The sequence below is a fragment of the Aristolochia californica genome, unplaced genomic scaffold (assembly GCF_029961685.1).
Source record: "Aristolochia californica isolate CCGP_79_NKW_82.1479 unplaced genomic scaffold, dmAriCali1.0.hap1 SCAF_11, whole genome shotgun sequence".
NCBI lineage: Eukaryota > Viridiplantae > Streptophyta > Magnoliopsida > Piperales > Aristolochiaceae > Aristolochia > Aristolochia californica.
Window position 1 is genome coordinate 5735526 of NW_027181782.1, and position 13557 is coordinate 5749082.

The 13557-nt window shown below is 39.4% G+C and overlaps 1 protein-coding gene across 2 annotated transcripts in view; it reads right to left on the reverse strand.

Annotated features, from left to right (window-relative positions):
• Nucleotides 1–5006: 5006 nt before the first annotated feature.
• LOC137944213 (uncharacterized) overlaps nucleotides 5007–13557 on the reverse strand; it is a 59317-nt gene continuing 50766 nt past the window's right edge. Inside the window, exons 11-15 of one of the 2 annotated variants that reach the window (XR_011110795.1) lie at nucleotides 10335–10397; nucleotides 9923–10107; nucleotides 5706–6228; nucleotides 5365–5428; nucleotides 5007–5279 (exon numbers count right to left, since the gene is read on the reverse strand). Coding sequence is in view for 1 of the 2 variants with exons in the window: in XM_068789796.1 (XP_068645897.1) it covers nucleotides 5745–6228; nucleotides 9923–10107; nucleotides 10335–10397 (732 nt within the window). In the remaining variant the exon portion in view is untranslated. The other variant, XM_068789796.1, reaches the window with a different exon arrangement.

The window sequence follows — 13557 nt, forward strand, 5'->3', positions numbered from 1 at the left end:
TTTGGCCAACCCACCAGTTATTCCAAAACTTCGATGTATTTCCGTTGCCAATATAACATTTGGTAGCTATTTTGAAATTGGGAAGGAGTTGAGCTATTTTTTTCCATGCAGGTGAGAGAGCGGATTCTCCCTCCTTCTATCCACCAACCAAAGGAAAGATTTGTTTTTAACTTGACGAAAGCTCTCCAGAGCAAATGATGATTCATGTTATATTTCCAAATCCATTTAAGCAGCAGGGCAGAGTTCATTGTAGATGTGTCTTGAATTCCCAGCCCACCTAGATCTTTTGGCTTACAAACCTCCTCCCATTTGACCAGATGATATTTTTTCTCTCCATTAGGACCTCCCCAAAGGAAGCGTCTCTTAATGAACTCAATTCTGTTTTTGATAGATGAAGGGCAATGAAACATGGACAAATAATAGTTGGAGATTCCTTGAAGACATGATTTGATGAGAACTAATTTGCTGCTTTTGAGAGAAATTTCCTCCTCTAAGTGGAAAGTCTCCCTTCAAGACGTTCAATGACTAGGTGCCAAGAAGCCTAAGAGGGGAGACGAGGGGTCAGAGGAAGCCCCAAATATGTTTCAAAGGATAATTCAATGCAGCAGCCCAAGTAGTTGGCCATAGAGTTAAGAAGGGTTGGCTCTATATTGTATCCTGAGATGGAGGATTTTTCCCAACTGATTTTTTGCCAAGACGAGATTTCAAATAAGCTAAGTACAGCACTAAGATTCTGAATTTGATCGAAAGTGCCATCACAAAAAAGAATAGTGTCATCTGCATAATGAAGGAGGTTAACATCAAGTGCAGGGTTAGGGGAGACAGGACTTAGCCATCCAGTAGATTTGGCTTAGCGGATCATAGCAGCTAATTGTTCCCCAATGACGATGAATAGAAGAGGGGACAGAGGGTCCCCCTGTTTGAGTCCCCTAGTGCTTTTGAAATATCCACAGGGTTTGCCATTTATCAGAACTGAATAGGAGACATTGGAAATACAGCTTCTCATCCAAAATCTCCAACGAATGGGAAAACCCATCTTGTAGAGGAGGTGATCAAGAAGCTTCCAATTTACTCTATCAAAAGCTTTCTCAAAGTCAAAGTTTTATAACCACTCTTGGGTTATTCAATTTCTTGAAGGAGTGGAGGATTTCATGCGTTGTCATAGTTGAGTGAAGAATATTCCTACCAGCAATGAAGCCACTTTGACTGGGACTAATGACTTTATGGAGAACAGATTTGAGGCGTTTGGCAAAGACACGAGCTAAGATTCTATAAGGGCTAGTGGTGAGGCTTATGGGCCTAAAATCTTTAGCCTGATTGGAGCCAGATTTTTTTTGGGACAAGGGCTATGAAGGAGGCTCCAATAGATTTGTAAGTGATACCTACTTGGTGAAAATTGTGGACAAAACTATGGATGTCACTTCTGATTAAGTCCCAAAACCGCCAGTAAAATTCCCCATTGAACCCGTCTGGGCCCGGGGCTCTATCTCTAGGCAATCTGAGGACTGCTGCATCAATTTCCTCGGGGATGAAAGGCTTTTCAAGTTGAGAAGCGTCAGATTCAGAGATCTAATAGAAACTGATATGGTCTAGGATAGGCCAATCAAAATGTTCCTCTGTATATAGACCTGTAAAAAACTTAACAAACTCATTAGCGATAGTCATACTAGCAGTACATTCCTCCCCATTGATAATGAGAGAGGATATACGATTAGATCTTTTTCTGCCAGATGCTATAGCATGAAAAAATCTTGTATTTCCATCCCTCTCAGAGAGCCATCTAAATCTGGATCGCTGCTTCCAGTGAGTGGTTTCATTAGAAAGGAGCTTGGAGAGATCATGAGTAAGGCTGTTTCTGGAGACAAGTTCATGGGGAAATAGTGTTCTTTGTTCTTCCAAGAGGTCTAGATCTACGAGTTGGCTGCGGATGGAGGATGTTTTATCACTAATTTCAGTTTTAAGGGAACGAGCCCAAGGTCTGAGAAAAGTTTTGAGGGCTCTGAGTTTACAATGGAATGCCCACCTAGGGTTTGAATGATGAGGGAGACTTTCCCACCAAATCTTGAGGTTTGAAGAAAAAGAAGCTTCGGATAGCCATGAATTTTCAAAACGGAATAGAGAGAAGCCCCAATTAGGAGGGTGAGAATTTATGAGAATAAGCCAGTGGTCGGAGCCAAGTTTATTGAGAACTTGACCAACAGTATTAGGGAACAGATTCAGCCAATCATTTGTAACTAGGAAGCGGTCTAATTTGGAGAGGATGGGAGGGTTTTGACCGATCAAGTAATTTTTTTCCCGGCGAGAGGAATTTCAACAAATTCAAGGGAGTTGATTAGATTTTAGAAAGTTCTCATTGTAGAGGTAATTCTTTTTGCAGGGGGGCTTTTTTCTGAGCATCAAAGGGTAGCATTGAAATCCCCAGCAATAAGCCAGGGTACATTCCATTGTTGGACTTTAGTTAAAGTATCATCTCAGAAAATGGATTTGTCCCCCATTACTTGAAGGCCCATAAATCCCTGCGATGGCCCATTCCGATCCCAAAGATCTATCCCGGAAATGGATACAAAGCGAGAATAGACCGAGGCTTGTAGTGACTGCCTCAACTGAGTTTGGGTTCTAGATTACAAGAATTCCTCTAGAGTGGCCGATCACATCGATAACTACCCACTCAGGGTCAGAGCTAAACCAGATACTGGATGCAGTAGATTGATCAAAAGATTGAAGTTTGGTTTCATTAAAAACAACTATGTCCACCTTACATTCAAAAAGAACAGCTTTGATTAGATCTCGCTTAGAGGGCGAGTTAATTCCACGGACGTTCCAGGATAAGACTTTCATAATCAGAGGCGCTTGCGAAACTCCTCTTCTGAGTAGCAGAAAAGGCTATTGTAATATTCGGAGAAATCCCAATAATACTTCAACATCTTCAAGAGAGGATTGGGGGAGGGAGGGAGAGTCTTTGAGATACTCCGAACGAGGGGGGGAGGAAGGAGGCTCTTGTTGAAGGCTGTTGGATTCTGGATAAGGGGCTCTTAGGTTTATTATGAGATTTCTTATGGGAGTAGGTTTTGATTGGCGCTGCAAGGGGTTCTTTTTGTTTAGGCTTACGCCTGGAGTAAGTGATGGGAGATCTGTTTTCATAGAGACAGTTGGAGGCTTGGGGATTGTTAGAATTGGTGTTCATAGTTGCTGGAGGGGTGCGAAAAAGGAAAATGGTGCTGGTTGCGGGAGGTGATGCGTACATTTGGGTGGGGGGATATCCTTTTATAGGGGGAGAACCTTCGGGAGGGGTGGGGGTTTGAGGGATACTCTTTTCTAGATCAGGGTAAGATTGGGTCCCGAGGGAAGGAAGAAAGAAATATTTGTTTGTGGGGATTTGCTGGCAAGATCTATCTCGGGCAGGGTGTGTGTGATGAGACGAGGGAGAGTTTGGTTGCTCGAGGGTGGGAGGAGTGGAGGATGATGAGTGTTATTCGGGGTTAGAGAGGCTAGGGGGTGGCGAGATAGGGGTGTGGGGATTAGAAAGTTTTTGGAGTGTAGCGTCGAAGGATTGAAGGCGAGATGTTGGGTGACAGAGATAGTCTGGAGTGAATTGGGGGTGTGGAGGCGGAGCTCAGGTCTGGGCAGGTTGAGAAGATGGGGAAGGGTGAGGACGTTTGATTTTGAGGGGTGTGGCAGAGGGCTGACATTGGGGATCATGGTTATGGGCTTTAGAGTCAGAGGCTCAGAGATCGGGGAAGGGGACGTAGATTGTGAAGGGGATAGGATGTGTGAGTCAGAAGATCCTAACAAAGAAGGTTTTTGGGGAGTAATGATGAGGTGATGCAGAGAGAGAGGGCATGAGGCCGGAGTTGACAAGGAGAAATTTAGAGGTTTGTGGAGAGGAAGTGGAGTGGTGGTTGCGTGAAAAGGGGGGATCTCGGTTTCTGTGGTAGGCCACTGCAAAGAGGGGTTTTGGGGGTTGGAGTGAGGTGTTTGGCTTGCGCGGAGTAGGGTGGTCTCGTGTTTTGTGGAGGTCATAGTTAATCCATGGAACATGAAAAAACGATTTGTTTAGAGCCAAGCAAAGGTCTATTGTATTAGCTACATGGTCATTTACGAATTGAGGGATATTCTAATGTTGATTATGTAAAGTCCAATTTAGATAGAAAATTTGTAATACCAAGTAATGTTCCATATAGTAAGAAAGTTTCTATGGGTAAGATTCATTTTGCAAGAGCTAGGCTTTTGCACCAAAGGTGCTATGATGATGCATTGTGATAACAAACTATCGTCTTCATTACTAGTAACCCAATGCTTCAAGAAAGAACCAAGCATGTTAATGTCGACTATCATTTCATTTGAGATGTTGTGATGAGTGGTACAATAGGCATTCCATTTGTTAAATCCGCATATCTTAGTGATATTTTTACTAAAGTTTTAGGCAAGCGTAAATTTGGGAATTTTTATAACAAATTGGAGATTCTTGATAGACACGATCTAGCTTGATGGTAAGTGTTGCAATATGTGAAGGGTATTTTGGTCATTTTATGCTTGTCTTTGTCTAAGAGATATGTGGTTCTATTTTCACTTTACTCTAATATGAATTTAGGGAGTTGTAGAATTTTGAGTGCAGAGAGTGTTTATGTATTTTTCATCTGTTTTCACCTATGTGATTTATCTAATATAAGAGGTTGATCTCGGACCTCTCATGAGTGCTGGTTCTCTGCTACACTCTCTCTTTTGAGCACTCTCTTTGTCTCTCTTCTCTCTATTTCCTTCTTAACTTCATACTTTCACACGCTATATTAACACAACTCATGAGTTTACTAGACAAAAAAAAATGGTCAATTGTATACAGTGCTTTAGAAAATAGAATGAAATTTTAAAATCAATCAATTATTCCAGAATCTAAAATGCAAACATTCCTCAATACTGAATGCAAAAAAGCATGAAATGACCAAAATATTAGCGCAATTTTGAAATCCCAGTGTCTCATATCAGTGATAAAATTAGGCGAAGGCACTCAGGGTATATTAAAAGATTTGGAGAACAAAGCCTGTCAAGCATATAATTCAAAAACAAAAAAGGTGGTCAAGCACAATTTAGTATGACTCTTTGTTACCTATTCACAATCATTGGTTTACAAGACTTTCCTAGTTTAAGTAAAACTCAAACATCAATTTTTTTATGTGAAAAGTAATATAATTATCAATCATAATGATGAGTTACAAAGCAATAACCATTCTTTTAACAACTTTTAATTTCTCTATTACACTCGAACACTCGCCCTCAAGCTACTGCATAGAAATCATTTTATTTAGAATAATGAGAATTTCAATGAAAGGAGGGAAAGGATAATAAATTTAGAAAAAGGCCACTCACAGTGGATACAAATCACAGATGCCTGCTTGCCATAGATAGATCATAACTGAGCTGATGCTAGTGCCTTGATGAACATATTAGCAAGCTAAGTCAGTGAGAAAACAAGTGAAATTACATGATTATGCACCTAACTTGCAAAATTCTAAAATTATGTAAAATTATATAAAAATTATTTTCTTTTACCTAATTTGATAATATAAAATTATTTTTATTTACATGATCAAATCAGGTTGGACAAGGAAATAATTTGAGAAAGTCAGCATGACATACAAAAAAATTGGGCAAAAAGAAAGGATTTGCTACTAGCAGGAAAGATCAGAATAAGAAAAGTAATGAATTACCTTATCATCTAGTGCTTGCCCTTTGTTCCCTACACCTCATCAAGAATTAATGGAGAAAACTTGCACCTTATTCTCACTTACGCATCCAAGTAAACCAACATCAGCAGAACTTGCATACTTTACATCAAGGATGGGACGTTCATGAGGAGTGAGAGCATTAATAAGATGTAGAGATGGCAATTCCCTCAAACTGACTCTGTGGCTACCTTCATCTCCATGTGCAAACAGTGGATTGCTATCCACCAGACTTATTACTGAGGATTTTGGCATTCGAACTTCACTGACATATGATGATACATGTTCAAAATTTTGGTAACTGTTCATACCCGTCCTCTTTAAGTGAACATAAGAACCCAATATGGGTGATCCAGGAGTAGTCATTGTTGAAGGTTGAGAAATCTGATGATCTGAAAAAAACTGGACTTTGGGCCGGAAGGTAGCAACAATATCTTCACTGCACCCGCAATAAGCAAGCGATATGCAGATGCCTTGGTTCTCCAAGTAAGGGATTCGATTAGGTCCACTAAACATTTGAATTGAAGAATGATTAGTAGTTCATTATTCAGTAATAACAGAAACTTCAAGTATTCTTCATGTGTTAACCAGAAAAATTAAGTTAAATAATACCCCTGATGTTCTAAGAATCTAATTGTATAAAGTAGCTAAAAAAAAGACTCAAAAGTTGATGAAGAACACTCGAATACATGATAAGAAACTTGAGTGTCAAACCCTTTTTCTTCCATCCGTGTAGACATCTATGGTAGCTAGTTTCCCAAGAACGTAGAAGAAAAAAAAAGAATCCTCCAATGCTTGAATTACTTTCTTTAGGTCATTGGATATTGCCAGTTTGAAGATAACGAAGACAACATGTTCATTAATTTTAGTACAAAAATATTGCAATATAATAGCATATTGATGACATAAGATTCTTATAGATGTAACTCATTACTTCCACTTAATAATATCAATGGGTTCCACGAAGACCTCAATCTACAAGGAGATGTACAAAGTGAACAGAAGGTGAACAAGCGACAGCAAGGGTGCATGGATCATGATCAAGGAGGATGGACACTAGATCTTGCAGAAGGATGCAGTATAAAAAAAAAAATCAATTTTCAGATGGACAAGTGTTGAAATATATCCAGATTCATTTGTTGTAATACGTCCAATCTCGTTGTCCAGATTCATCATCGTATTGTATTTCTGAATTCCCTCCTATATTAGAGGCTAAATTAGCTCTAGGAATAAATCAACTTTCTTTTATTCATCATCCTTTGTTGTATGTATTGTAGCCAATGTAGTTGTGATTAAAATGAAATTGAATAAGAATTTTGTATTCTTAATTTTCATCAACAAGGAAGACATTCTTGGGCAGGGAGCAGAGCAGCAAGGCATATGTCTGATTGGCAGAAGAGTTTGGAAGTCAGCCCCAATCACACATTTTCAATGGCGAATCCAACTTTTATCTGGATGCTATCATATTCAGCAGTATCCAGGCTTTCAAATAATAGAGAAGCGAGAAGAGAAGGTGATTTCCCCTGCACTTGCAAGAGAAAATTTCTTCACATGTTCAGTGAAAACAGAAAGTGATTGTCCCTGCACTTGCTAGAGAAAATTTCTTCACATGTTCAGGAAAATTGTGGAAGATGCAGGCCTGTCTTTCAGAAAAAGAGCTATGGACTACTGATTCTTGCTTCCATCTTTCAGTCACTGAGAGTGAATTTTGTAAAGTATCCAAAGTAATAGTCATTTGCTTGCTGGCTGGCTTGTCCAGCCTCCGTGTGCTCAAAGATTGATGTTATTCGCCGTCGCTTCCTATGGAGAAGTTTAGAAGACACGTTCAGATATCATTTGGTCAGTTGGAAGGAGATTTGTCTACCTCGGGATAGGTGGGCTGGGCATAAGACCTACAAAAGATATGAATAATGCCTTCCTGCTTAAGTGGATTTGGAACCTTAATGCCATCCATAGAAATTTGTGGAGGAATATGGTGTGCTACTATATTCAGATTCTAGGGCATTGGTGGAGAGAGGGAGGCACTCCCCACAGTTTATCCTCGATTTTGGAAATCCGTTTATAAGTTGCTTCCAATCTTCAAGGTCACGACCTCCTTCTACCCGGGAAATGGGAGGACTCTTTTGTTCTGGGCAGATGAGTGGTGCGGTTCCCGTCCCATATCTAAGGAGTACCCGGGGCTATCCAGGATTGCTATGAACCTATCATACTTGGTAGTAGAATCTTGGAGTAATCATTCGTGGAGTCTTCTCTTCCGCCGGAGCTTGAATGATGAAGAAGTTATAGCCTTTTGCTCGCTTCTATCCAGTCTTAGTAGTACCATCCTTCTGGAGAAAGTGCCAGATAAATTGATTTGGAAACCTAGCATCAGTGGTATATTCACAATCGCTTCAGCCTATTCCCACATCAAGGAAGTTGTTCCCAGTTTGCCAGAGCACAAGGCAAATCTCACCTAGAGACTCTCAACGCCTAACAAAGTAAAAAATATTATTTGGACAGCCATCAGAGAGAAAATCATCAATACAGACAATCTTCACTGACAATATTGCATCTTCCATTTTTTGTACTTGGAATCATATTCGTAGGACAGCCAGTTCTTTGGCTGATAGGCTAGCTAAATTTGGTACCTCCCAACAATCTCTCATTGTTTGGGACGGTTTCCGCTCCTTGTAATCTTGCTCCTTTGAGCCTTTTTATATAACTCGGTACTATTTCAAAAAAATAGTCATCTGCTTGCATTCATCCTGCTCCTGCAATACTCATCTGAATGTTGAGAATAGCCGGTTTTCATGTCATCTCTAGATCTTTTAACCCAAATGTATTTGCTGGCGCCACACACCATTACAGCCCCCCACTCATTGTTGGCCTTAAAGCCATTCCAGTCATCACCCCCTCATCAATGATTCTCTATACTGAATTTCTGTTGCTAAACTCAGTGTGCTTCCCACCACCCACCCACCCACCTACACCATTTCTCCAGCAAGCACTTCAGCGATGTTACCAATTCACTCAACAGGTTTCGCCACTAAAATGCACTGTTAGTAAGCCAAGTAGTTGTCCCACACAGCTTGCAGAGAATATTAACTGCAGGACATCCCCTTCTGAAAAGCTCATGACAGGTTAGTATTTGCCATATGCTTTTACCTTCAAACGTAAAGCATTTTCTCTGGTCTACATCTAAAAATAACACTTTTACTACATATCAGCTCTTGTGTAGGGACAAAATTATTCAAAATGTTCGTTGTAATGTTTGCACTACAGCTGATGAGTCTGAAGACCATAGCTTTCTTTATTGCGGTTTTGTGTTTAAAATCCGGGGTGTCATGCTAAAACTATTTGGCATTGAATCTGCTTCCCTTTGTCCTCTTCATATTTCTTTATGCAGGTTTCCAAAATACCACTTACCCATCCTAAAAAGGTTTTGTAGCGATTTGCTGTTGCAGCCACGATTTGGGTGTTAATGGAAGAATGTAATGAAGAAATATTTATCCTACAATCCCGCTCAATTAGTTAGTTAATAGAGTGCATTATTCATTTTACGCCCTTGTGGGTTAAAAAAACTCCCCATCTTTTCGGCATAATGAAAGTGTAGTCCAGCAAAGGCATTGGAAAATGACTGTTTTATCATTTTTTAGGTTTGGTTGTATGACAAAATACAGTCAACCCCAAGAAGGTTGGCCATAATTTTGGTTGTAGCTCAAGAGGCAATCCCAGCCCAGTGGGAAGTAGAGGAGTTTTCAGAGATCATGCATTGTCAAAGTATACTCTATGCCTAAAGTATTATGTGATTCTCTGCTCTCTTACATGGGATTACAATTCACAGCCTTCATTTTCCGTTCCTTCGGTCGTCAATGGACTCTTCAGTGGTTATTTTCTACTTTAGTTCTAGACAAGCTCCTCCCTAGGGTTTGTTGTTACAATGTGATCTCTACCTTATTCAATTCAGTTCATTATTTCTTAGGTCAGAGTGCAAATTCTATAGCAGATATCTAGCGTTAAATGGTTTCTTTACACTCTCCAGTTGTTGGATACTCTAACCTACTGGATTTAGTGGCTTATACTTTCGTCAGTGTTGTATTTCTTTTAATTTTTTCTTTGTTCTCTGTTGCATATCCTTGTATTCTTGATAATATTCTCATTATTTAAAAAAGAAAATGAAACCAATTAAACATGCATCTTTTTAAATCATAAGCACTACTGACCTCTCATTCCATTGACATAGACCAGATGCAGAAGCACTTAAGAGTGTAAGACCATTGGATGCAACAAGGGCGGCATTGTTACTCGTAAGACAATACAGTGTATGCACTGGATGGCAGCTTAAACCACTTAGTGCATGCAGCTGAGTTCTAGTTTGACGCAAATCAAACACCATCAGCATGCCATTCTGCACAAAAGAACCCACAAAGGTTAATATCAGGAATAATTTGGTGGATATCAATTGGGAAAAGAGCTCATAAATTCAGCTCGTCATTTGAAATGGACCTAAATCGAACTTCAATAGGAACACAAGACAGCTCAACCAACCAAACAATTTCCTAGCAAACCCCTCCGATGTAAGTGAAAAAAAAACATAAATTAAACATTTGGAAGCTTAAAAAATGAGGAATTGACCTGCAAACCAGCATAAACTTGATGCGAGCTGTCCAGATCCCATGCACATGACCACACAGGTGCCTTAGAAAAGAAAGACAAATAATTCTTATTAACTAGAAATGATGCTTAAACCATATATAAAATGAGATTGACTACAAGCATTTTAAGCGTCAAGGATGATGTTAACTAAGAACTTGAAAATGAGACATCTTTAAGAGAAGAAAGTAAGGTAGAAAGCAAGAATCAAAATCTTAGATTTCTTCTTTGATTAGGATTTGATGACATCCTTTATTTGTGTTAGAAGATAATTCTATTTACTTAGGTTTCTAGGAAAATGTTTTCTCATATAATCTTATTTCCAAGGGTGTAAGGGGAATAGGAACATTAGTGTCTTTTTATCATTGTTTTATGTTATAATGAGGGAAGAACAAACCTTACACACTTCCTTCTAAATTTAATGTGAATTATTTTCTCTAGCTCTCTTCTTCCATGTTCTAGCTCCTCTCTCCCATACCTTCAACCTTTGCTTCTCTCGCACTCATGAATTTTCACATGGTATCAAAGGGACAGTCCTGACACGGAGAAGGAGAAGAAGATGGAGAAGGTGGAAAAAAGAGGAAAGGAAGAAAAAGATAAGTTTTAAATTTTTGAGAGTCCTCTTTGCTTGTCTATGGTTTCCTTTCTTGGTTTGTGTTAAGCTACAATAGTGAAGTTTAGATAAGTTCCTGCTCCTTAACGTCCTTATTATTCTCTGTTAGTGTTGATAAACTGGTTCAAAACATATTCCCAGAAATCTGTAAGTCCTAGTTTTGATTGTCGTGTTTGCTATCATCGGTTGTTCAGTGAACTTTGAGAGAAACGTTTTTGTTCTATTTCTGGGCATTGCCTCTCGTGCAGTGCATTCAATATGGAAGAATCCTAATCCTGCTCGAAGAGCATGCTGCTGGTCTTGTAGTTGCCTTAATTTTCAGCAAAAATTTAAATCTATCTTAGCATGTGCTCTCTCTACTACATGTTTTGTGTTTGAGACAGTTTTTATTGATTACGTATTTTCTATTGTTTTTTTGCATGCTGCTTCAGTTGTGTTTTATGGTTGATGCATGTATCGATTTTTTGGTTGATCACATATCTGCTTAATTACCTCCTAGTTTCCAGCAGTGACCTTCTCATTGTTATCGATTCTTATTTGCGGCAGTGACTAGTTTGTTTTCCTGATTTCTTACTGACCTTGACGTGAGTTATGTGATTGTAAGTGTTTGATCGTGGTATCTACAATCTCAATTCTCGTTAATTTCCTGGAGTTCAACTTCTGTCCTGGAGGCATGGAATCTCAAACCACTTGAATGCCAACAAGATGTCCTTTTTGTTCAAGAAGATTCCTTCTTGAGTAAGGAGTCTGGTGTTTGTCTACTCTACCAGCAATACAGCACCAGACATCCTGGATTCTTGCCAACAGCTGTATTGTCCAGCAGCCAGTAGTCCTTGATCAGCTTGTCTCGTTCAGTGTTGCCAGCATTAGAATTTAATAATAATTCTGTTTACCATCAGATTATCAATGGTAGGTGGCAGGTTTCTGTCATTCCTAACTCTTCCTTCGGTGTCCTCTTAAACAAACAAGTGTCACGGTCCTCATGGTTGGTAGAGATAGGGACTTGTCCATGGTCTCATTGCCAGCAAGAAACGCGGTTATTATTAGCAGCAATTTGTCACTTTCCGTCCTCTGTTTTCTAGTTCCACAACTCCAGAGGTGTGCAGGTCTTTGTCTTGTCTTTGGCCATATAGCTTAAGGGAGTAGACGCTTAATGAGACATCCTTGTGTACTGTTTTCTTTCTTTCTGCTTTATTAAACCCGAGTGAGTCTCATTTGCTTTTATAATGTGTTGCCACAGTTTGAAGTTTATTTTGCTGGTTTAGTTCAGTTTTTGGGTTGATTTTAGGCACCAATCTAAACCATAATGGGTTGTTTTTATATCAAGACAGTGCATCACAATCCTCTCTTTCTTAATTAACTCTTTGTTATCCTTCTTGGTGTCAAAACTGGTCAGCTTTGTTCTCTCTTTGTCCATAACCACAATAGGGTGAATAGTTTAAGTGAGGATGTGTCTCACAGAATAGGCAACATCCAAGTTCTATTCAAGGGTAGACTATGCAACCTCGAGTTGTATTTCTTCAATTGGTAATGTTTTTTTTATCACTTCAGAGGAATGCCCACACACCCATTACACATAGCAGCACTTTGAGACATGTCTTCTTTGATGAATTGAAGGATGTCCACTTGTTTCTTCACAGCCATAGAAAGGAGTATGTCTGACCAATGTCAACGAGTATGACCTTCTTCCTTAGGTTCAGTTTCTGTCACTACATGGGGTTGTGGCAAGTCCAGAACTCAGCAAAGAGTTGAGTTCTTGTCTCAGTGCTTGATAGATGTCGATCCTCTTTTTGTTGGAGTATGAGATTTGTTGTTTAATCAGGAGTGATGTTTCTTCTCTCATATATGTTATTGGCAAGTTGGGTCTCTTGGTGTCATACATCCCCAACTTGAGGGGGAGAACTAGAAAGAGAAGTACAGAGGACTCAGGTATTTGAAAGAGCCTACAATGACGCGTTCCAAGTGGTGGTGAAGTTTTGATCAAAGTCAATGACCACATCCAAGTAAGGGGGAAGAAGCTAAAGTAAAAGATCAAGTTGAAGTTGACGATTTGAGAGCTCATTGCTTCATTGAAAACATTTGTTGGGAGATGGGCCGAAGCCCACATGACCAAGGAAGGCCCACACATCCAAGAGATGTGGAAGATGGGCTCAAGGCCCATAGACCAAGGAGAAGGCCCACAGGCCCATACAATGATGGCAGGATGGTAAATAAATAGTCATCTCATACAGATGGCATTGATGTAATTAGGTTAAAGTTTTAGGGGCATTATTGTAATATTTTAGGATCATTAATCTATAAATAGAGCTTTAGGGGAAGGGTTAGGGCATCAAATCCATAACCTATTCTTCCTCTTGTTTTCTCCCAATGGGTGTCTCTCTATTTTTCTCCATGAGCTAAATCCATGGAGTCCTGAAAATCTACATAGTATCAGAGCATTGATTTTCAAGACTCACATCTATGGTTTTCAGCATTCAAAGAAACCCATTATTTTTTTTTCTTTGCTCATATTACTGTTTTGTTTTTCGTCATTACTGGAACTCCATTTTTGTTGCTGAGTTTTTGATATTGTTGCTCTCTGATCTGTTGATT